Raw genomic sequence first — 24,282 nt, forward strand, 5'->3', positions numbered from 1 at the left:
TTTTCCATGTTGGAAGCCAGAAGGCATCAGATTCCCTGGAATTGGAGGTATGGATGGTGGTGATGGGACTTGGATCTTTTAAAAAGAGCAACAAGTGGTCTTAACCGTGGACACACCTTGAAGCTGATTCTGGGACTACTATGTAAACTAGGATATCTCATGCTCTGAGCTCCTCCACTCTGCTTCATACTATCAACATCAAGTCATGACTGCGAGCTGCTCTTCTTCACACTTGCAACATCCCCCGTTCCACAGGGTCATTTCTCTTTTCCCCCTCAGCTTCAGAACCACCGGGAATTACTAAGAGGTAGCTGATGGACTTTACCAGAGCACAGATGATGCAGTTCTTCTGCTTGGCTCCACATTTCCTAGGAGGCAGCTTTTCCTCACGGATAAAATTCAATCTCTATGGCTTCACAATGAGATTGTGTTCAGGTGTGCACTAGTCATGGACCAATCAACTTAACACTGCTATTCTAGCAAACAGGATTATTGGGATTCAGTCTCATTTCTAACCGCATTGGCTTTTAAGACATGGGGAAAAAAAATTCTTGTCACTCAAGTTTTAGGGAAACATTTTATAATTTATATATAAAATTTCAGTAAGAAACAATGCAAAATGACAAGAATATCCACCTTACAAGAGCCAAAACAAAAAAATAAAAAATTAGAAAAAAAGACAATGAAAAAAAGAAAAAAACATAACCCCAAACAATAAAAAACCTACACATAATGAATGTAAATTTTAATTATAAAACAAGAATATGAACAGAGCATTTAAAATTTCAATCATTTGGCAACTGATCATATCATTGCAAGAAACAGATCCAATCTTAAGAAAATGTTATTTTATGAAAAACTTAAGTCAGACAGTTTGTTCATTATGGGAGTTAAATCATGTTTAAAAAAGAATCTGGCTATAAAACCAGTTTCTCTCCCGAAAGAACTGTATAAAACAACATGACAACCTGAAGCTGAATAGCCTGGAGCAGTCCAATCTTCAAGCACTTCTCTTCACTGAACAGACAGTATGGAGATGGTGGCCGAGGCTTGGGGTGAACACAGATGAAAAGAATGAACCCACAGAGCATGCCACCTGCAGTGAAGGGTGTGGCTTTACCTGGGCCAGGTAACTTACGTTATGGGGCTGGCAGGTAGAGCCACAGGGGCAAGGGTAATCGAAAGACAAAACAGTCGCGGCCTTGGACAGAAGCAGCAGAGTCCGTTCTTTAGCTAACCTACTTTACTCGGATGAATGCGTGAATTTCTGTCTCCTGCCTGGCCATATGCTGATAGTTACAGGGTACTCAGAGTCCTAGAACTCTTCTATTAATGACTGCATAGCATTTAAAACCCTCTTTTTATTAAAAAAAATTAATAAAATAAAATAAACAGATATATAGTAAAGTTCACAGATAAGATTTCTCTGTAAAATAAATAAAGTGTTCATTGATTAGCATCATCATACATTGAGTAAAATACAGCCTGTTTTTACATGTTTATATACTATACACAGATCCCCATGGGCAGCCTGGTGTCAGATGGGCTGGAAGGATTCCATTCTTGATGTGTCACATTGGAAACCCCAATTTCCGCTGTTAAAATATACAACTACTTTGCTGAGTTCAGATACAAAGTAAACTTATCTTCCTTTATCTGAAGTGAATGTACATAATACCGTCCATAAACAATGGTTTATAAAGCTGTTTAAAACGTAAAATGAACAAGCTTGCACCTAGGAACTTACAGCACATGCAGATCCTTCTCTTGTTTTTAAAAAAGAAAAAGGCCATGGGGCAAGGCTGGTCCATTTTCTTTCCACTGGGTTGTTAGTCAGAAAGCTAGAGCCATCATTACCGCTTTGCCTTTTTCAGAGGGTTTTCGTCTACTTTCTGCTGGCCTCTTGTTCGAGCTCCAGGAGGGCTGACTTCTCTCTTGCGCTTGACAGAAGGGGAGAGCTGTGCCTTTGATCTGTATTGAGCAAAAGCCAAGGTAATGAGGAGAGTTAAAAATCAGTTGCTTCCAACAACTTGGGAGTTTTTAACACAGTACCCTGGAGGGAAATCCCCACAGTCTTTAATACCAGAAGTTCTTGAATGTCTGGTTCTTCACCAGCAACCTTGGATAGACCAGACAGGGCTCTGGGGGAAGCTCACAGAGGCCTGCACTCTGTGTCAGACCTGCCACCCTGAGGTACTGACCTTGGTCTTGTTAGCATCCTTTCCTACATGTCCTTTCTACTGAAACACACACAGACCCCACTGAAAACAACTAGCACAAACATAGCAGGAATGTAACCTAGCATCGGACACAGTCAAATCATGTTTCAGAGTAGCATTAGAGAAGCCAGCTTGCACAGTAGGAAAAGGTTTAGAGAAGCATAGTAACTGATTCAACCATGTTACCATCCTCAGACACATATAGCTCTTGATGTCTCTCTTCTGCTTCTCAGACAGTGGTTCTCAACCTTCCCAATGCTGAGCCCCTTTAATACATTTCCTCATGTTGTGGCAACTCCTGACTATAAAAATTATTTAGTTGCTACTTCCTAACTGTAATTTTTGCTTTTGTCATGAATCATAAAGTAAACACCTGATATGCAGCACACATGACCTTCAAAGGAACTGCAACCCCCAGGTTGAGAACCACTGTTCTAGGATAAAACAATCAGACCACAGTGCATGTGTTTACACAACCACTTCTCTCCTTTCAGCACTCTGGACTGCAATGCTGTCTAAGCACTGCTATGTTCAAACAAAAAATGTCATCCTTTTCCACATTTTAATTAGTGATTTTTTTCTTTTTAGTCCTTTTTGAGTGTCATGTAGTTAGCCTAGGCAAGCCTTGAACTCCCTATGTAGCACATGACAAGTTTCAACTTCTGATCTTCCACTTCCTAAGTGATCTTACATGCATGCACCATCATGTCCAGTTTATGCAGTGCCAGTGATTCAACCCAGGACTTCTAGGGAAGCACTCTATCAACTGCGCCACACACTCAATTTTCTCTTTCTTTCTTTTTTTTCTAGTCATCCTATATGATCCATCTGACCATTTTTTTTCCCCAACTTCAGTTCAAAAGCCCTCTCGTGAGAAGCCTTCCAGAAGAGCAAACAGCTTCCTTCCTAGGAACTACACAGTACTTTAGACTTTTAATATAGAACTAGCCACTAGAATTTATCTGCTGTGCCTTTTCAGACTGCAGATTACGGCCAATACTTTCAAGCAACATGGTAACAGAAGATGACAGAAAATGCCATGTCACTATACCTATTAAGTTTACTAGTGAGTGTTTTGTCTGTTACAATAGTTTGAATGTGAGCACTAGTTATATTGTGAAACATAATTGTGAAACATAAAACGATCAAAAGTTTGAAAGTTCTAAACACATCCACTTCTGTCATTAAAAAAGACATTTCTCTGGGCAGTTGCAAAGATTAGACACATTATCTGGTTATATTTCTAATATCTGCTCATCATATGGTAAACATGCAGACAATGTTATATTGATAAATTAAAGAGCTGGCAAACTAAAGCTTCAGGATAAAAAGAAATGCAATGTTTTTGCTACAAAGGCATGGTTATTGCTCTTCTGACAGTAGAAGCAAACATTGAGTTGGATGGTGTTGCAGATGATATGGTTCTTATGGGTTACCTAAGAATGAGCTGAGAATGGCTGAGATGTCTGTTAATAATTCATCCCAAGCTATGTCATGGGAAGCCACTGGCCACACGGACCACTAACTCACTGCAGAGCTGCTGTGCAACAGGAGCCAGTGTTGTGCTGTGAGCTGTTAGCAGGAAGCAGAATCCTGAGTCAGGCTCCGTCTCTCCTCTTGTGGAAGCTTGCCAGGCTGACCAAGTCAAGCCCTTTCCTTACACGCAGAAGCCTTCTGGAAGTGCAGTCACAGGCCCAACTCTTAACAGTCACAATTGGAACCTCCACCATGTAATTCCTCTGCACATTTAATTCTGAGAAACATGTATCCATACTGTCCTGGTAGTCTGACACTCACATAGAAAATTAGGATGAATACTTCATCTCATCCAATGAGGATGAAATGAGAGAATTTCCTTCCTTCCTAAGACACATACATACCACAGTGTGCTATTAGGATCAAACACTGTAAGAGTATGCATGAACAATCTTTATATTCGTGGAATCACCTTTTGTTTATGTTAACATACACAAAGAGGAAGACAAGTTCCCAACCTCAAGGAAGAAACTTAACAGTTCAGTGGGAGAAGAACATTAGGCTACCTACACCACTGCCACCTGCCATTGCTAACTGTTTAGTGCTGCCTGCAGATACAGTAGGAAGGAGATGAGAACAGGCTGCAGCAGATAGGAGGCCCTGAAGGAGAGGGCTTAAAGAAAGGAAGGACCTGTCTCACCGAGGCAGGCAGAGAGCACCCACTGCCTAAGCACAGAAGAGCAAAGGAGGAGGACCATGGGAAGCAGAGGTGAACCCAGCTGAGGTGGAAGGTGCAAGCGCAGCTACCTGTTTGAAAATGCTTTTTGTTTTGTCACCTCTACAATAGTTTAAACCAGAAGTGTCTCTAAACTGTGACATGATTCACCACATTGTACAGACTGAACTATGCACTCAGACATGCAATCACTTGGGAAGAAACATGCCTGACTTCCATCTCTGGACATGAGAGTTGGCTAATAAGGCTCACAAGAGTCAAGGACAAGTCTGTGTGGCTGGGCCACATGGCAAAGCCACTAAAGACACTTTTATTTTAAGCCTTCCTATTTCTGGAAACCCATGATCCCCCAAGACAGCTATTTGGTGAAACAGATATCTTTAAGAAAATAGGAAAAGCATTACTTGGGAGTTAAACAACTTGAAGGGCAGGCAGGGACTTACCTTCCTAATGGGGGAGATTTACTAACTTTTTCGCTGGTAGATAACTTCTCTTTTGCTAACTTTTGGCGATTTCTAGGAGAAATTGTTTCTGGGATGCCAAGTTTGGATGTTGCACGTGTAGATGGCTTGCTATGATTCTTTCTGAAACACATTATAGAGACACTGGGCAATGGTAGCACTAAATTCTCTAGTCCGGAGGCTACTAGAAAGGAAGAGATTTTGCCTGGGCAAGACAGGTATGGAGACTCACAGGATCAAAGGGGCTGGGTCTCTTGATCATTGCTAGTAAATTGGTGTCAGCCAGGACTAAATTCTACCTCCAGGAAACTGTCTTTGCTTTTCCTGTGCATATTTTACCACAATCAAGAAGATGACTCTGAAAAATAGCAAATATACTGGCTGACAAGGCTAGCAAAGAGCTCATCAAACAGAGCAAGAGGCTAAGGTCACTGAGGGCATGATTCACAGCACTAAATGTTCCAGGTAGTCAGTTATACAAGAAAGAAATCCAATTAAGGGAGAAGCTGACTTTCCAGAGAAAAGGGAGAAAAGGACTTATTCAATATACGGTATGTATGCAATTCCATTTGAAGCAATTCCCGTTCAGATGCATACTGAGTATCAGTATCTGTAAGATCAGCAGAACAGCCCTTGTGGGTTTTTGGCCCACATCTGGTGTGGACCATTTGTTTCTTAGAGAGGATTAGATAGATTGGAGAGCAAACACTGGTAAGGAAGCTCAGGACAAGAAGGCCTGGAAACTGCCCTCAAATACTTGCGGGAATTATTATGAGGTCCCAAGAGTAGAAGTTCAAACACACAGAAGTCATAGGGAGGCTAGCATCTACAGTGCACAGGAAGAGAAGGCCAGGGAAGAAGAGGCCCTTGCAGTATGCACAAGAATATGATCGATACAGAGGAGGTACTGTGGCTCAGGAATCCAAGGTTAGCAATACAAGAGGATCACAAAGCATACATCTGACCCTGAGGACCTGGGAAACCATGAAGATACTAAAGCCGTGGGACCAACCAACCAATGCCGAGAAATTTAAACCAAACAGAAAAGAGTCTGTGAATAAATCAAACATTCCTAAAGAATATGACAATACTGGTAACTCAAATGACCATTAACCTACATATTAAATGACTTACTCTTTTAAAAATGTATTTTCCTTATCATAAATGATGCCATACATGTATATAATAAACTTTGGCTATTATTTTAAAAGGCAAGCCTGCTAGATACTTTTAGATATTCTCTGGAAGACAGAAAGTCTAATGAACTTTCTGTAGTTGAGTCCCACTACACTGAAGGAGTCCCAGGATTTTCAGCCTAAGAGTCGCAGAGGTCCTAGTGGTGCACCCATAGGATGTGCTCACTTTCTCTCAATAGGGCTCATGGCTCAGTCACTTTATTCCTATCACCCATTCCTCCTCTCCAACCCCTCTCTTCCAAAGCCCAAACATCACACCATTTGAAGGTTACTCATGAAAGCTCCTTGATTTTGTCTTTTGTATTTTAAATCTGACTCTTTTGAGAAATCAAACTCTGCCACCAGAGGCTAATAATGTCTATGTTTGGAGGGTTTAGAAATTGGTTGATTTTAAATCTTTTTATAAACATGATACTACATTACTATTATATTATGGTGACAGGTGTTAATGGTAAGACTTTCAAAATAAACATTTCAGTTCTTTTATATTAATTTTGGAGAATGAAATTACAGAAGATTATGCCAAGACCCACAGTTTATGAATGACACTGAAAATGGAAAATACTGGTGAATACTAGGGAGAGCCGTGCAGCATCACACACATCATCTCTAAGTGATAAGTGGAGAAGGGGCACTGCTGGTGTTAACAGGTGCACCAACAACATGGAGGGTCTGGGGAGGACTCTGGTGGCTAAATATACAACCAGCTTCCTTCCTTTAGAACACCGTCAAACCTAAAATACTTCATTTGATTTCACATACATTGACTTAGAAGAAGCAGAGAACTCATGACTTCTTCAAACCCATTTGACCACATATCCAGTTTCCCTCCAGAAGGTTTGTACCTCCATCAGGGTTTAAGAGCACATCTTTTAGGGAACATGTTCATCAGGGTCAGCATAGGTGATGTCTGTGGGGGCCTCGGTTCCTTCATGGTCCTCAGGACACACTGTCTGAGATAGTAGGTGCTTAAGAACTGTCTGCAGAGAGCTCACTAATCTCATCAAACATGCTCTGAAGTCAGTCAAGGACGCTGAAGTAACCCCAGCAACCGAGACAGAGACACATTCTCTCTGAGTGGAGACAGTCAAGACGAGAACACGGAAAGAAAGAAAGCGTCTTTGAGAGAGTCCTGTGACCCCAAGAGCTGCTTCCAGACAAGAGTAGCTGCGGAAGGCCTCTGAAGGCTTCTGGTTGCACCCATTACCTCTGTGCCTCTGATCTGGTGGCTGATCTTGTGGTGGCTCCCAAGGGCTCCTCCTCCTCCTCTTCCTCCTCTTCTTCTTCATCAGACTCCTCATCTTTTTTGTCCTCCGATGTTTCAGACACCGATTTCTGGCGCTTTCTTTCTGGCTCTGAGGATTCTGTTCAGACAGAAGGGTAACACCTGGACTATACAATTCCCAAAGACACTTCCAAAGGACAGCCATGGAGTAGAACTTAGGATATTAGCAACTTGGAAGCAGAAGAAGTGGTTTTCCACTTCCTTTTAGTTTCAGTACTTGCAGTTCACAACTGTTTACCTTAATCTCAAACACATTTGGGATAGTTTACTTATGCAGTTCACAGCCAGCATTTGCAAAAAATTCACATGTGCTCAGAAAAGCATCTGGGATGTGCCATTTCTGGCAGGGATTAGAGCCATTTCACACACATTTATGCAACATTTATTCTAGCTGCACCCAGCTGGATTTTTCTTCATCCAAAAAAGATTGGTTAAAAAGTGTGATTCTGAAATAAGACTGTAATTAAAAATATATATGTATTAGGGCAGAATATCATGGCAGTGAGAGTGTGGTGCAGGGAAAAAATAAAAATGACTGTATGTTTCTTGGTTTGTTTTTTTCCCTCTGTTGGTCTGAAGTTGGCCTGCTGTTTTCTAAAGAGAGACAGGGAGGGAAAAGAGTGTGCCAGACTCATACCAGCATCATCTGATGAAGTCAGTGAGCGTTTGGGCTTTCTTCCTCTCAGACGCATACTCGCTATTTTTTCTTCACTATCGTCCTAGAAACAGCAGCATTAAAGTTGAAAGGGTGGTTAGCTGGGCATTATCAACTTTATTTATGGAAGATACACTTTGATAAAAAAACAAAACAAAACTAGCACTTACATTGCTTGTACTTTTTTCTTGTGGGTTGGCTATTTCTTTATTGGACTCATCTTTAAAAAAAGCAAACCAGAAATTAAATTTCCACAGTAGATCTAGTCTGTTACCTGTCATCCCAATGTTAATATACTATTATATAATTCATTACTTAGGATTTTTTTCTCCAGATTTAGGAATATCAGAAACACCATAATAAAAGATCTTAGGTAGGTGACTACATACAAACATAGAAGGTAGCTCAGTCAGAAAGTGCCTGCCTTGAAAGCACAAGGGCCTCTCTGAAAGCTCAGAACACTAGAACACACTGATGAGGTGGGGGAGGGGGATGCCATGGCTCAGGGCCAGCCTGTTTACCCAATGGGTGATTGGAAGCTGATGGGAGACCCCGTCTGGAAGGAGGCAGGCGGCATACCTGAAGGCAGCACCTGAGCTTGTCCTCTGGTTTCCACAGGTAGGTACAGACATGCATGCAGACAAGTACAGCAACCCGCCCCACTCTCACATATACATATTAAAAAGACAGACATAAAATGCACTTCTATTTCATATATACCTCATTCACATGACTAGAAGGTACGACTATACAATATTTTTAGTGCATCTGTATCCTGAGTGCAAACCATTACAGGACAGTTATAGAACTTTCCACTTTATCATGTCAATATTGGAAAGGTTTTGGATTCTGAAGCTTTCAGGTTTTTGATTTGAAATGTTTCTTTTAAGTCTCAGTATTGCTCTATAAATAATTCAACTTCAGTTTACAGTTTGAAAATAATCAAGCTTGAGTAACTAGGTTTCTATAACCTAGTTGAGTGAATAGATTTCTATATTTTGTTCAGTCACATAATTAATAAGCAGAGTAATATTTTGACTTTTTACTCCAAATATACACACACCATGGAAACAACAAGAAAAAATACATCATAAGCCTATTGGTAGACTATACTTTATTCTTTAAACATTTGTCTGGTATAGATGTTACAATTTTATGAGAACATGTTATTATAAGGAAAATAAAGATTAGGTGGTATATTATTTGAATATCAAATTATGGGCAAGTACTCGACTCAAAAGTACTATTTTGGGGGAGGGGTTCAAAGGCACTACTCGTCAGAGATGAAGACAGTAGTACTGTCATTTTTATTTTTTCCCTACACCACACTCTCACTGCCATGATATTCTGCCCTAATACATGAAGCCAGGTATTCACAATCTTGACCCTCTGAATTATGAACCAAAGTAATCCCATCCCCTCTCAAACTTGTTCTCTCAGGCACTCCATCACCACAATGAAGATGGATGGATACAGAGCATTTTCTAGAATTGTATCTACCTGTGTGGTGGTGACGGAATAGAAATTCATCTAGCCACTCACCCAAAATGCATGCTTCTTGTAAATATGGATTTTCCTTTTTCCTCTCAATAATTTAAAAGTATGAGTGGTCAGGTGAAGGTTTAGAACAAAAAAAGACTGGATAATTAGTCATATTATCACAAGCTCCACTGTACCCCCTGACCTAGAGTGATTTTGCCACACAATCTCCCAGCTTACTGGCAGAGAACAAATGAACTGCCTATTATGGGGTGCACTGTGTGAAGGTTATCTCTGTATATTCAATTGTTGTCTGCTGGAACAGCAGAGAGCTGAGCTCTGGCCAGATTTTGGTACTGTTGTTCTTCTGGCTTATCACCTGCCTCAGCATTTTGTAACACTCTTCCTCCCTCACCTGTCATAAAGATCTGACAGACAGTAGATAGGCAGAAAAGGAAACAGGACTTCCAGGCTGAGACAGTGTCTCTGGGAGAAGAATCAGAGGCAGGAAGATTACCCAGCAGGTGGGCTGATGGAAATATCAGTAAAGAGCTGGCCACATTGGCCGGGCGTGGGGCTAGAGTGGTGGGGATAAATTTAGATTGAGCTAGCCAGCTAAAAGTCTAAGCTATAATAAAAATTCATAAGTCTCTGTATCACTATTTAACCAATGGTGGGTCCAGAAAGTTCCACTATAGCCTATATTGAAGAGTTTAGCAATGTTTTGAGTGGGTGCCAAAATGGACCTCTTTTTTAAAAACTTTACATTTTCAAGTGTTATCCCCTTACCTGGTTTCCCCACCTTCCAAGAAACCTCCCATCCTATTCCCCCGACCCCCTGCTTCTATGAGGGTATTCCTACACCCACCCACCCACTCCCACCTCCCTGCCCTCGATTTCCCTACACTGGGCCTTCATAGGACCAAGGACCTCTCCTCCCATTGATGCCTGACAAGGCTGTCCTCTGCTAATACAGTGCTGTCTTTTTTTTCTGAAGATTCACTACACTAATGAACATGAAAAGGTTAATTCAATAAGATCAAAGTCTGCCCTAAGCTGGTCATCATTACCCAGAGTCAGAAAATAACAAAAAATCAAAACCACCATATGATCACATAGATCAGAATCTTTAAAGTGCGTTCAATGTATAAAGATTTCTTATTGTCCAGATTTAAAATACTATAATAAAATCAGGTTAAAAACCATACCAAAGTAGAAGCCTTCTTCCTCCCTTAACAAACAAAAATAAAAGCCCACCCTCCCAAAGCAAACAAAAAACCCAAACCCAAACCAAAACAACAAAACCTTAATTTACCAAGAGCCAAGAAAAAACCTGAAGCAGAATGAAAAGCTTGTATAATTAGGTGTGCAAACACTGTCCATGGGTTCTGTACTTGCTGCATCTTGATGGTCAGACTCCATGATTCTCAAACTGACTGTTACCTATTTACAAACAGCTGTGATAGTCATCTTTTCTGCATACTGTCAATCCTTTAAACCCACTGATAGTGCTTTATTTCATTTAAAAATCCTTAAGCTATGAGATTAAAATGTACCAACTGTTAAAAATCTGGAAAAGACAGACTAAATAATAAGTAATACTTCTATTAGCCTCCTATCCAGGGGCAACCATTATTAACATTTTGGAATTTTCTCTCTTTGGAATGAGGACAAAAATACTTGAAATAATTCTATCTTTTACGATCTCAGTCTGTAAGGTGCACAGGTTTCTCTTACAAATTATCACTTCTCTGAGCTCAGTAGGTTGTTGCCATGAGCAACAACCTTCATAGTAACAGTGCTCCAAAGAGCTACTTGTTCTGTATTATCTCAGCAGAATACAGCAAACCACAGCTTTAATACTGTGCTACATTTATCTCCAGCCTTCACTCTTTTCCTGTCTACTGCCTTGTCCTGCAACGACAGTGTCCCAGACTCAACTGCAGACTAAAGAAAAAACAGTAAGTATATATAACTTTCTTTTTAAACCAAAAGTCAACTTATTTCATTGAGAAACAACAAAATTGTAAAATCTTCCTTAACAGCTAGGCTAGGTTCCCTGCTTAAGTAGGAAAAACATCTTATTTAGAAAATCACTCTTAAGAGTTCTTGCAAATGAACTGAAACAGCAGCCCCTCCTGAGACCACAGGCAGATGGATGCTTGGAACATACCTGCTTGGCTGACTTTTAGTTTGCCGCTAGGTGAAGATTGTTCTACCTAAGTTTAAATGAGCAAAAAATAAGAACAGTTTGTCATTATCATACAGGAAGACAAGCAGTACATTTTAAGGCCTTTATTACATAATCAGAGTAATGGGGATCTGTCTCCTGTGGCTAGTGAAACGGAGCTAGCAAGTGTGGATGCTCACGCTTCTGACCAGTCTCTAACACAGGACTCTTCCCGACCACCTTGGTACATCTCTGGAGACTGAATGCCACAGTGGTGAATTATGTTCAAAGTTGTCAGCTTTCCCTGAGGTCAGTCCGCCATGTCACATGTGGTTCTCTGCGTCTGCAGCCTTATAGTACTAAGAGAAGCACTCTGGTGCTACAGTACTGTACTATTTCACAATCCAAGGAAGCGGAGGATTACATGACTGGCCACGAGTCACAGGTCTGGGAGTACGTGGCAAAGCTAATATCTAAATCTAAAGTGATGTTTTCTAAGCCACTGCTCATTGCCATTGAAGTACATGGAATGAAATCCTCACACAATGATTTCACTGCGTATGTACTCCAGAGTCAAAGAGATAAAGTAGCAGTACTGGGAAATGGCTGAGTTAATAACGTGCCTGCTCCACAGACAAGAGGGTCTCAGTTGAGATCCTAGCACCCATGTAAAAAGCTGGGTGCATGTACTGGCTGGTTTTGTGTGTCAACTTGACACAGGCTGGAGTTATCACAGACAAAGGAGCTTCAGTTGGGGAAGTGCCTCAATGAGATCCAGCTGTGGGGCATTTTCTCAATTAGTGATCCGGGTGGGGGGGACCCTTGTGGGTGGTGCCATCTCTGGGCTGGTAGTCTTGGGTTCTATAAAAGAGCAGGCTGAGCAAGCCAGGGGAAGCAAGTCAGTAAGGAACATCCCTCCATGGCCTCTGCATCAGCTCCTGCTTCCTGACCTGCTTGAGTTCCAGTCCTGATTTCCTTTGGTGATGAACAGCAATGTGGAAATGTAAGCCTAAGCCGAATAAACCTTTTCCTTTCCAACTTTGCTTCTTGGTCATGATGTTTGTGCAGGAATAAAAACCCTGACTAAGACAGTGCAGAAATGCACATATGTAACCAAGAGTTGGTGGGAGAGATGGGTAGATTCCACTGGTCAGCCAACCTATTTATATCATGAGTTACAGGTTAACTGAGAGACCCCATCTCAAAAACTAAGGTGGAGAGTTAAAAGGAAGACATTTGATATAGGCCTCTGGCCTTCATGTGTGCATGTACATGCACACACATGCATTCACACATGTGTGCTCCCACATGAACTTATGCACATACTATACCCACACCCACACAAAGAGCAATGATGGTTCCCCTGCACAAAATGAGTGCATATTGAGTACAAACACAATTGAAGAGAAAATCATAAGGCAGCAAAGGCCGTCAGAAGCTTCCCTTGACAAGTTTGCACTCGAAATCACATAAAACAGTCAGTTTCTTTCTGTGTCTTAACCAAGGCTCTTTAACTTTAGACAACTGCACTCCTAGGTGTGGATGGGGTCAGCTCATGAACAGCTATCAGAACTGTCCATAGGAAAATACTACTAATCGAGGCATTATCTGAATGGGTAGCCACATTTTAACAAAGTATTTTGAAGTATGTAAATAATACAAAGTAGTTTACAACAGGAGCTGTTCACAGGCCAAGAGCAAATATTTGAATAGTTCTTTTCCTATCTTTTACAGTTACTTACAGTGGTAATGTCAGTCTCTGTTTTGGAGTCTTCTTCTAAAAAAATAAAGTAAAAATTTACTTAGAAGATCAATTTAGAAACCTCTTGTATATAACCTGAAGATGTGCCTAACACCTACTTGATTTAAAGGCTGTTTCTGCAGGGTATTTGCGGGGTCTTCCTCTTCTCCTTTTAATAATTATTGGCTGATCATCCTAACAGGGAAATGAGGGAAAAAAATCCCCATCAATAAAAGAATAATTCACCCTCCCTTGAATCAATTCAGAGCTCACGTAATAGGAATGAAGTCCAGCTTAGGTGCATTTTAGAGTTGTATTTCTTCTTCCTGTATGTAGGCAGTCCCCTTGCTTCCTGAGTACTGATAGTCCTATGAATCCAGAGTCCCACACGAGTAACAAATGCTTAGTGAGTGTTGTTCCAGACAAGAACTATGTCTGGGCTTTGTTTTAACCTACCTGTGGTCAAATGCTATCTCCTACCAAAAAAAAAAATCTAGTAAATTTCTCACAAAAAACCATTAAAGAGTTGGTAAACTAGCAATGGATGCTTTGGGATTTAGAGGTCTGTCTCAGGCCACTATCATTCTCTGACGCAGAAGCTAACTGTCAACTTGAATGGGCTGGAAGCAGACGTGGCTGGTATGGGGAAGCTGCAACCTCCTGGAAGCCACGACTGTACCTCACCGAGCTAGGTCTCCTTGGGCCCTCCTGCAGCTGTTCCCATTTCCTTCTGCAGCGCTAAGCTACAAGGCCAGGAACCTGACACTGCCCCTGGCAAAATGTTAGACTGATCCTATCTAATGATGACATAAATAGGTTTTACCAAGCAAACAAAATTAATCAGAATGACATTAATAAAGCATACTGTTTAAAAGTGTCCTGCTGCATTAAAAACAGCCAAAAAAGTACTTATGAAAAACTCACAAAGAGGCACATGACACACTGGAAGTTATTTTGAGCGAATAAGTATGAAAAGCAGTTCTCACCTCCTGTGACTTGATGCTGCCATCATCTTCATTTGGCTCAGTCTTTTCTCCTGTACCCTCACTGCTGCTAAATTCATCTGAGGAAAAGGCAGAGCTCAGCGCTGTGCTGGTGACCAGGTAAGCGTTCATCATGCTTCAGAGGACCAGCTCAATTCCAGCCACACATACACACATGCATACTTCATTTGCATAATTACCATAATTAGACCAATACACCCAACTAAGAATATACTTTGAGAAGAGGATGAAACTTAAAAATAATTGCAACTTTTCAAATGTAAGCGTAAGGCTCCGTGCTATATGGAGGGAGCAAATGGGCAGGAGGATGCTCCAGCAGGTGAAGCTTGGTGCAAGGTGTGGCGCTGTGTGGCCTGGGCCCTGGCATCCCGCAGAGGGCTCTCCCTCACCTCTGTCTTCCAGGCCAGTGCTGCTGTTTGTCTTCGAAGTAACTGAGTAGAATTCCTCTACATCTCCAGAGTTCTCTTCCTGTAGAGAAGTTGAACAAGACCAGTGGTTTCATTTTCAAATTTAATTCTGCATCCATTCACACTTTCCTGAGCTCCTCTCAATAACAATTTCCTATTTGACACTTAGAATCCTACTTGACATTTAGAATAGTTTGATAAATGTTTTTTAAAAATATAACCATCATTGCAGTTACTGGAACTGTTAAAAGAAGATAACAAAAACTGAAGGCAGAAAAGCAGACTTAGATACAAAATACCAAGGTTAGGTTTAGTTTTATTTTCTTCCTACAAAATGTACTTTGTCCATTTAAGAGAAACTCCAAAGGAAGAAATACTATAAATTGCATTTCTTTATGGAGTGGCAGAGGAGAGGGGTATAGAGAAAGAGAAAGAGGGAATATGTCCAAATGACATCTGGGGATTTAGTTGAACTAATTTAGAGTAGTATCCTCTGGCAGGTAAATTATTCATCAGTAGCTGAAAAACGTTTTGAGCTCAAAATGCCAAGTGAACCCTGAAAGCTAGAGTAACAACTAGGCTAGCAAGACATGCCCACAGGTGTAATCACTTTCTGATTAAAGTCCCACTCTGCAAAATGAAACTCATACTTGGAACTATTTGCTGGACCAAGACTTTATTGCTTCTAAAGTAATACATCCTTACTTCATGAACTGTCTTAGGAATGGTAAAATCACCCCTGACCTAGTCTACAGATCACTATTACTGTAAAATGGGATATTAAATAGCTTCTGAACATAGCTTCTGTGTAGAAAAACAATGAAAATACAGAGCATATTATCTATGGATGTTCAGGGTTCTATGTACTCTAACCAAATGCTGTATCTATCTCTGAGCTACTAGATTTAAATAAATGATTTAAAAGCTTACATGAAATTGAGAGAAAATGAAGTATCTTCGAATTGCTTCTCTCTCCATTTAGAGTACTTACTATCTTACGATCCTAGCCATGAACAGTGCAATGAGGAATGAGTTAAAAGCCTACTCTTTCCTAGGCACAACTCAACTGAAATTCATGGTACTACACAACTTTTCCTTCTTTGGCTGTTAAAAATCCCTTTTTAAATTTAGTTCACCAGTCCTTGTGGACACAAGGAGAACTGCTTTAGCAGATTTTATATTTGCATAGAGGAAAGTAACATGGACAAGAGAAGACAGAGAAGATAAAAAGTAGCCAGTCTCAGAAATGGCTCAGAGAACACTCAAGAAGTCCACAGCAGGAAGTGTGCACATCTGGGACTAGAAGGAAGGGGAGCAGAGGGAAGGCAAGTAGCGACAAGCCAATCTGGGTATGCCAGACTTGGGCAAAAAGTAATCAGAGGCAGCTCATCAACAGTTAATGTGCATCCCCACTTATCATGTACTTCTATGATAAACTGCAAGCCAGAAGAAAATATCCGAAAATCTTGAGAAATAAGGCCATTGAGCAAAATAGTAAGCAAGCATTATATCTAACTTTCATATTACATCTTTTATAACAAGCTGATTATTGTCAGAAGCATAATGTAGCAGAATAAACATTACAAGTATTCGCAACGATGCAGCTAGGCTCCAAACTTAAAACCAATCAGTAGAAAAATACCTTTGTGTCATGTGGCTCAGTTTCAGAATACTGTCTCTGTGCTGTTCCTATTCTGGAATCCAGGACATCTGGGCTATTATCTGTAAATCAGTGTGGACAGAATCATGAAAGAACAAAAAGTAACTGAAACTGAAATACAGTTCTATTTTAGGACAGTAGACTTTTTTTTTTTGTCTATGATACACTAAAGCCAAAAGTTATTCTAAATATTTTTAGAATGTAATGGGACTTGCTGGCTTGCTGGAAAGGGAGCAAAAAACAAAACAAAACAAAACAAAACAAAACACCAAAACTTCCAAATGTTATCAGGGCATGATAACTTAATTCTGAGAACCTAGGATAGTTTATCCCAGAACTCAGGAATGGGTGCAGGAGCACTGACAGTTCAGGAACAGTCTCAGCTGTATCTTCAGACCTTGCCTCAAAACGAAAACCAAACCAAAACAACAATAAAGAAGCTCACAGGGTACAGCCTTGAGCCTGAGAACCTGGGCTGTGGGAGCAGGTTTGCGTGAGGAAATGAAGTAAACTTCTCAGAACTTTACCCTCTATTCACTAGATATGATGAAGATAAACTGGACTTTAATAAAGTACCATGAATTGTATCTGAATATAAAATATGAAATCAATTTACTACCACAAAATAACCACATGCATCTAATTATAAAGGAGAAAATATGTATTCTTTCTATATGTTCATTCACTTGTATTTAATAAATTTCTACTTGTGTTAGGAAATGTCTGACATGGCAGCCACTAGCTGCATGTGTTTCAGTATTACTCTGTAGCCCAGCTAGGCCCAGTTCTCCTGCTCAGTCTCTTGAAAAGCTCAGATTCTGGATTCATGGTATCAGGCTCAGCATTAAGACAGAAAACTTCATGATGCAGTGTCATTATGTATTTATAAATTTATTACTATGGCCCATACTACCTAATATACTGAAAAAAATATTAATTAAAACAATTCAGCCTTTCATCCACACTGACCATATCCAAATGGTCAACAGCCTCTAGCAGCCAGTAGCCAGTAACAACGAACCATTTCCACCCTCGTAGAAAGCTCTATCACACGGCTGTTCTAGGCCATGTTATCAACAGGATGCAGCAGAAGCATTATTACATTAGCCTCGGCTAAAGAGCCTCATTATCTCTGCCCATTATCTGCCCATAAGAGAATCGCAGCATACATTGCCATCTGGCCTGGTCATAGGTCCCCATTACAGAGATTTGTGAGATGTCCACAAGTTGGGTTTTCTGCAGGAAATAGTTTCATTTCTGGATCCAAGTCTGAAAAGATCCTATTGGTGTCTCCAATTAGCCTCAAACATTATGAAGTAATAAACAGTTACTATCTTCATGAATTATTTTCTTGTCCCACGTTATTAAGTATAAAGAATGTAACTTTTCTGACATCTAAAACAGAAGCCCATAGGAATACCTAGTTCTTCTTCTGAGGAGGAGTAATCCGGCTTTCTGTTTCTTTTAGATATTTGCTTTTCTTCCTCTTCAACCTGGAATTAAGAATGAGCATGATATAGGTAGCAGGACCTGGATCCAGTCATTTAAAGAAGGGTGCACTTTGACCATATACCAGGGACACAGTACCTAAGTGTCACAACAGTAAGCAGGCACAAATGAGAGTGACTCTAACATCCACCTAACTTATATAAAGAGATAGTATTTGAGCTGCACAATTGGTCTTGAAGAGCTTAAAAAACAACAGCAACTACAGAGTTGGATGGGTACAGGACGATGGAGAACTGGGAGGAGGGCAAACAACCAAATTATAAATGAAACTTTCAGATAACCAATCAAAATCCAAGACCACAAAAAGAAAGAAAACCTTCCTACCACCTTTCTTCATGTTACAGGAAAACCCTACATATAACACATGCGTGCTTAAATGGACTAGGGAACACACCTCTTCAGGATCTGCTTCAACACTGCAACCGCTCAGAGCTTCCATGCTGCCTTTTCTACCACAGCATATTTCTGAAATGGTAAATACAACAACTAAAACCATATTTAAAAAAACATTAAATCTCTGAAATAAAACATCTGGATGTTAGGTCTAGTCATACCTTTGAATAGCAGCTATATACTCGGCACTGTGAGCAACAGTTCAGATAACTTTTGGTGGATAATAGGATGATAGGAAAATTCCACTGTCTGTCACTGTTGTGTGAATTAAGATCAGTGCTACAAAACTCAAGTTTACACAGCAGAGTTCAAGGCCTTCTTCCTTCAGCTTTGTAGGCAAACAGTGTCAGGTGTCCAAAGAAACCCCATGACATATTGCACCACAGCCATCAGATCAGCAAGCATCACAGCCTAATGAGGTCAGGTACAATGCAAGTGTGAAGTGATGACTATGCCGCCTGAAGATAAGCTAGCATTCAGTATACTGATGACGTGCTTGTAACCAAGCAAATCTGAACACACCAACACTGCTCATGTTTTTGAGGAATAGGGACATGCAAAATAGTACTCTACAATTGGAAAAAGCTGCAAAAAGGTTGTAATATTCACACATAACAGAAAAAAAAAAACAACTATGTAATGCTAACTGTTGTTATAATGAAGTAACTAGACTTACATAAAATAAAGAGAACAGAACCACAGAACATATTGCAAAATAGGCAAATACTGTGGAAATGGTTTGTAAAACGTGGTTAACATTCACCTAAACAAAGCAACGTATGCTATGTATCTTTATGAAACTAAAACCATACCTAATTAATGCAGAATAGTAGTTCCCTTTGGATGGGATGAAAGAGAAAGAGATTGTAACAAGGTAGCCCTATTATGGGGACTCACTATATTTGTAACATTTTAACAATTGAGTAAGACAAATATACTACATTTTAAGGTATGATAAACGAGGTGATGAGCATACACGTGTCTATCAATCAATGTCAGTGTTTTGTTATTGTCTAAAATACTATGTCATATTTGAGTTATCAACAAAATTAGCAGAAACCAACAAAACTCCACATGCTGGTTGAGAACAGAATTCTCTTTTTGGAGCTCGTGACCTTCAGAGGTGATGTATATCAAGGGCTGACTCATGAATGTGATGTGCTGACCTATTATCATACTGAGCCTGTGAGTATCTCTACCATACAAATCACATGACACTGCAGTTTGTGCCAGCATTGGACTGAACCCACAGTGAGGCTGCTGGCAAAGTTGTTGTAGTTAGTTAAGGTCAAATACCAATTAGCTGTATAACCAAATTACTCAATCTCTCTCAGTTATTCCCCAAACTACAAATGCAATGCTTAATGTTCACTTGATTGGATTATATAAACTACTTAAGAACATCTGTGAAAAGGAACAGAGCATACATAGTACATAGAAGGCTCTCAAGAAATAGTAATTATAATGAACGTTAAAGTTATGACAGTGGAACTCATTAACTTACCTTCTTTGTTTTGAGATTCAAAGTGAATTCCTTCATTGATTCTTGACTCTGAATTTTCAACCTAAATATACAATAAACAAGTTGTTTCTCGATAGTCTCACATAAACTTAAAGGCAGGTTAAAAAGTTATGTGTATACCTGGCTGTTTACAACAATGCTGTCAGGACTAGGGGGCATGTTCTCTTCAGCTTACCCAAAAGCTCAAGGATACAGAGGGCCTGCTTTGTGAAAAAAAAAATCTAACCTACTAAGTTATCATGCTTCAATGTTTATTCTCCTTGTCTTTAAAATGATTTCCGAAAAAGCAAAATAAGAAAAAAGTTCATGTTTCAGAATTCTTTTTCACTCAAAGAACTCTTACAAGTTCACCTCTTTAGCTATACAACCTCTTGAGCTTGGTGTAGCACACATCTGCAACCCTAGCACTGGGGAGGCTGAGGCAGAAGGATTGCTGTAAGGCTGAGGCCAGCTGGTCTACATATGAAGCAACAGGTTATATAGCAAGACTCTGTTCCAAAAAGTTAGAAAAACTCAAACAACAAAACTCTTAAGTATTTTTGTTCTAAAATTACCTACTTGGCAATCATACTTTAAACTATACAAAGTCTTATGACCTACAACATTTTACATCCCTCATGAGTATTGGAGGTTGCACTCTACTGGGGACTTGGAGTGAGGGGTGGCACACATGGTCTGGTCCTGTAGGTTTCAGCTTAGAGGTAAATTAGAGCCCCACTACAGGGGCTCCTCTTTCTTTTCAGCATAGTCTGTGAGCATCTAGGTACAGAACTGGGTGGTTCAATAAATTGTGCTAAGGACTCTGACCCCACAGTGCCTGGCAATAGGAGCGCTTTCCCATTTCTTCTAGGACACAGGGAAGAATGGCTAATGGAGATTTGTGAGCATTTTATAAAAATGTTCACCCCCCAGTGTTAGGTTCCCTATAGATACACTGGGGCAACACAAAACAAAATTTTCAAGGATACAAAGCAATTACAAGAATCACACCTGCGGAAAATGTTTATTGCAATCACAGTTCAGTCTATTCAGACAAGTCTTCTAATGTGAAGTTTAACTCTCAAATTATTTTGTCTACCGTGACAAGAAAATTTAAGATATTGCAATTGAATTTGCAATCCTATTATAATAAACCCCAGAAAGTTCAGAGTTCTTTATCAGGGATGTAGGCGACTGTAGAAAAGATCAAGTAAAGGCTGCTCAACTTGAGTAGAGAGCATGCTTCCACATGGCCTCCTGTACACACAAGTTCCTCATAGACTCTTCTCTACTCATCCTTAAATGAAAAAAACACAAAACATCATCAAAGCCCAAACTATTATAGCTACTTACATTTAGTGATTCACTCATCAATAAAGCTTCCATCTGTAGTTCAGCTGTTCAAAAACATGAGACAGAAGGAAACAACATTGTTTGAAATGTAGAGCAGCACATTTAAAGCTTTCCAGAGCAGAGGAGTTGAACAAGACAATCTCAAGTGACCGCTATTTTTGTGAATCGTAAAATTCTGACCAATCAGTTTTTACAACCTGTGTTCTGCGTATTACCAGAAAAACAGCTTGGATTTTTACAATAATGTCTGTAGCCCATTAAGACACTGCAGTGATTTAACATTTCAATGTTCTGTAGCTAAGGAAAAGGTGGAAGATCTTAAATGTTATCTGTTATACTGCAGTTAACACTGGCTCATTTAAAAATAATGCCAACAGATGAAAGGTTAGACCCTTTCTCCTCCAACAGCAATGGTCTGTTTATATTCTTTGGAAGTTGAAGTACAAAGCCTACTGTTTCTTCTCAACAATGACAGAATATACATTTTTCTTTTAAACAGCCTCCTTCTATGTAAATAGATCTCTTATTGAATTGTACCTAAACACAGTAAAACAGTCTAAAAGTAGATATGGGAACCAAAGACTGAGAGTGCACAAACATCTCCTTCTTGACAGTGAACATTATACAGTATTTAAAAACCCATACCCATTTAACCAATGAATTCATATTTTGGATTATTTAACTTCTGCATGAATGACTCGGCATCTTGGTGTAGTCTTGAGGACTGTGAACTTCTGTGTGGCTCCTATGGCCATTTCAGATGGCTTTGTCCAGAACGGTCCTCAGTTATGCCCTTTCCCCCAGCTTTCCAGACAGCAGTCATGTTGTGGATTATATGTAGTATTTCTTGAATCTAAATGATCCACTTTTACATGCCTTACTCATGGCATGTAAGTTGGTTTTCATAGAAGCTAGCCTAATGTTTTGTTGAAGAAATGGTTTAAAGAGCTAACAGCAGTAGGTGTCATTGCTGCCATCCTAGCATCTTCTGTAGGAACCCAGACTCTGCAACACTATTCAATACCAGAAACAGCAATCGGCTTAACATATTCCTTAGGATTCTGGTCTGAACTAGTACCAAAGCGTTTTCCTCAAGGCTCTGCTTGAGAAAGCAGATCTATAGGAGGACGAGTGGAAAAGCCGAGATTCAGGTTTTACTGGCTGTGCCTGCATCAGATATTGCCTGCCTCATCTCAGCTCTGGGAGCTATACATTTCCTTTAAGGTAGTATTTGAAGGGTTTTATGTTGTTTGCCATCCAGATGACACTGGCTGTGCCACTTGACTTGTAAGATATTTAACACTGGAGAAAGGGGGAGGGGGCAGGAAGGAAGGGAGAGAGGAGAAAGTTAAACTTCTCTCAAGAGAGAGAAGTTTCTAGTAACTTCCCCCATTGTGGTACTGAAGATTGAATTTAGAACCTTCTATATGATAAGGCATAATCGGCCACTCAGCTGCATCCTGACAGAGCAGTTCTTTTCTTCTTAATGTATGGCTGAGAAGAAAACCATTTTCTATTGCTACAATTGTTTTCATCCTTATTGCCTTACGCTAATGGTTCTCAGACTGGTGGAGCCCAGGGCAGTAGGTGCTTCCACCTACTCAGATGCCTTTTTCATCTTTTTTTTTCTTCCTTTTTTTTTTTTTTAAATCATAGTATAAGAATAAAGTACACCGTAGACTTATAGTGAATTTTATCTGGAGATTTTTTTGTTGGTGGTGGTATTGGTGATTAAAACCATGGGCTTCCCACATGCTAGGCAAGTGCCATACTTACTGCTGAACTGAATTACACTTTCAGCCACTGTTGGCATTTGGTATCCCTTTTAGTTAACTGTGAGCATAGCAGATGCAGGGCCAATTGAAAACTCCCTAACACAATCACAAACTCATAGGGCAGATAACATCTTAGTCGTCTTAATGTGAATTTTAGTTACTTTCTCATTTTTGTGATGAAGCCTGTTGACAGAGAAGGAAGAACGTTTACTCTGGCTTACAATCGCAGAGGTGCACAGTCCACTGTGGCAGGGAAGGCATGTTGGCAGAACACAAAGTGGCTGGTCACGTTGCTTCAATGCTCAGGAAGCAGAGTAAGAATGAGGAACAGGTAGGCTATCTAAACATTTTCCTTCAGTAAGACGCCGCTTTCAGTATGGTGACTCTATAACCTTTCCAAACAGCACTACCATCTAGAGACTAAATGTCCAAGTTTATAAGCCTGTGGGGACATTCTACGTTCAAACTGGCAATATTTTGGTCATGGAGTCCTTCATAACTGTCCAGAGTCTTGAGACAAAAACATTTGAAAGCTGCAGCCCTAATCTTTTCTAATTCTGAGACTTTCTCTTAAAAGTTTTATGGCTGACAATAGAGAATGTTATAGCTTGAAAGAGGAGATGCAAGCTAAGAGTGGTTTTATACTGTTAATAGGGCAACAGACAGCGTGCTAGGGCTTAGGGCACATGATTGGTTTTTGCAAACAGGCTGCAGCAGTCCTGGGAGGGAAGCAGGGCATGGAGAAACACGCAGGGAATGAAGCACTTGCGCCCAGTTTTCCTTTTTCCATCATTATTTGGAGATGCTAGATATAAACAATAATCCTATATAAAAAAAAAGGGGGTATGTTAAAATGGAAGAATACAGGGCTCCAGGGAGAAGTCAGCAGCTATGAGGGTGTGCTGCTTTTGCAGAAGATCAAAGTTCCGCTCCCAGTGCACAGGTAAAGTGACTTACAACTGCCTCTAACTCCAGTTGCAGGAGACCTGACAGCTTCGGCTTCCCAGGTCACCTGCCAACACTCATGTGCACACCCACCCACCCACCAAATACACAAAATTCGAAACAAATCTTTAACAACAACAACAACAAAAAAAAAAAATAGAAAAAGGAATTTTCTCTGAACTATTTTAAAAGGTAAGAGGCAAATTCATTGTCTGCCAGTGTTTTACTCGAAACCATCAACCAACTTTAAACTGCAATGAAAGATACAAACCAATGCAGAGACAGACAGTGTGAACAACAGACAGTGTGAATGACTG

At 40.1% G+C, this 24,282-nt stretch overlaps 1 protein-coding gene across 7 annotated transcripts in view; it reads right to left on the reverse strand.

Moving 5' to 3' along the window:
- Window positions 1-563: 563 nt before the first annotated feature.
- Bod1l1 (biorientation of chromosomes in cell division 1 like 1) overlaps window positions 564-24,282 on the reverse strand; it is a 55,149-nt gene continuing 31,430 nt past the window's right edge. For 5 of the 7 annotated variants that reach the window (XM_021162326.2, XM_021162325.2, XM_029477218.1 and 2 more), the window contains 15 exons: window positions 21,246-21,289; window positions 19,896-19,956; window positions 18,393-18,463; window positions 17,910-17,982; window positions 16,472-16,551; window positions 14,812-14,890; window positions 14,405-14,481; window positions 13,538-13,613; window positions 13,420-13,454; window positions 11,681-11,726; window positions 8,199-8,248; window positions 8,011-8,092; window positions 7,296-7,452; window positions 4,875-5,015; window positions 1,574-1,971 (listed from right to left, as the gene is read on the reverse strand). In XM_021162326.2, the coding sequence (XP_021017985.1) occupies window positions 1,854-1,971; window positions 4,875-5,015; window positions 7,296-7,452; window positions 8,011-8,092; window positions 8,199-8,248; window positions 11,681-11,726; window positions 13,420-13,454; window positions 13,538-13,613; window positions 14,405-14,481; window positions 14,812-14,890; window positions 16,472-16,551; window positions 17,910-17,982; window positions 18,393-18,463; window positions 19,896-19,956; window positions 21,246-21,289 (1,190 nt within the window). In that variant the 3' untranslated portion in view covers window positions 1,574-1,853. Of the gene's footprint in view, window positions 1,972-4,874; window positions 5,016-7,295; window positions 7,453-8,010; window positions 8,093-8,198; window positions 8,249-11,680; window positions 11,727-13,419; window positions 13,455-13,537; window positions 13,614-14,404; window positions 14,482-14,811; window positions 14,891-16,471; window positions 16,552-17,909; window positions 17,983-18,392; window positions 18,464-19,895; window positions 19,957-21,245; window positions 21,290-24,282 lie in introns of all 7 variants that reach the window. The other 2 variants (XM_021162324.1, XM_021162323.1) reach the window with 1 other exon arrangement.

The sequence above is a fragment of the Mus caroli genome, chromosome 5, assembly GCF_900094665.2.
Source record: "Mus caroli chromosome 5, CAROLI_EIJ_v1.1, whole genome shotgun sequence".
NCBI classification, from domain to species: domain Eukaryota; kingdom Metazoa; phylum Chordata; class Mammalia; order Rodentia; family Muridae; genus Mus; species Mus caroli.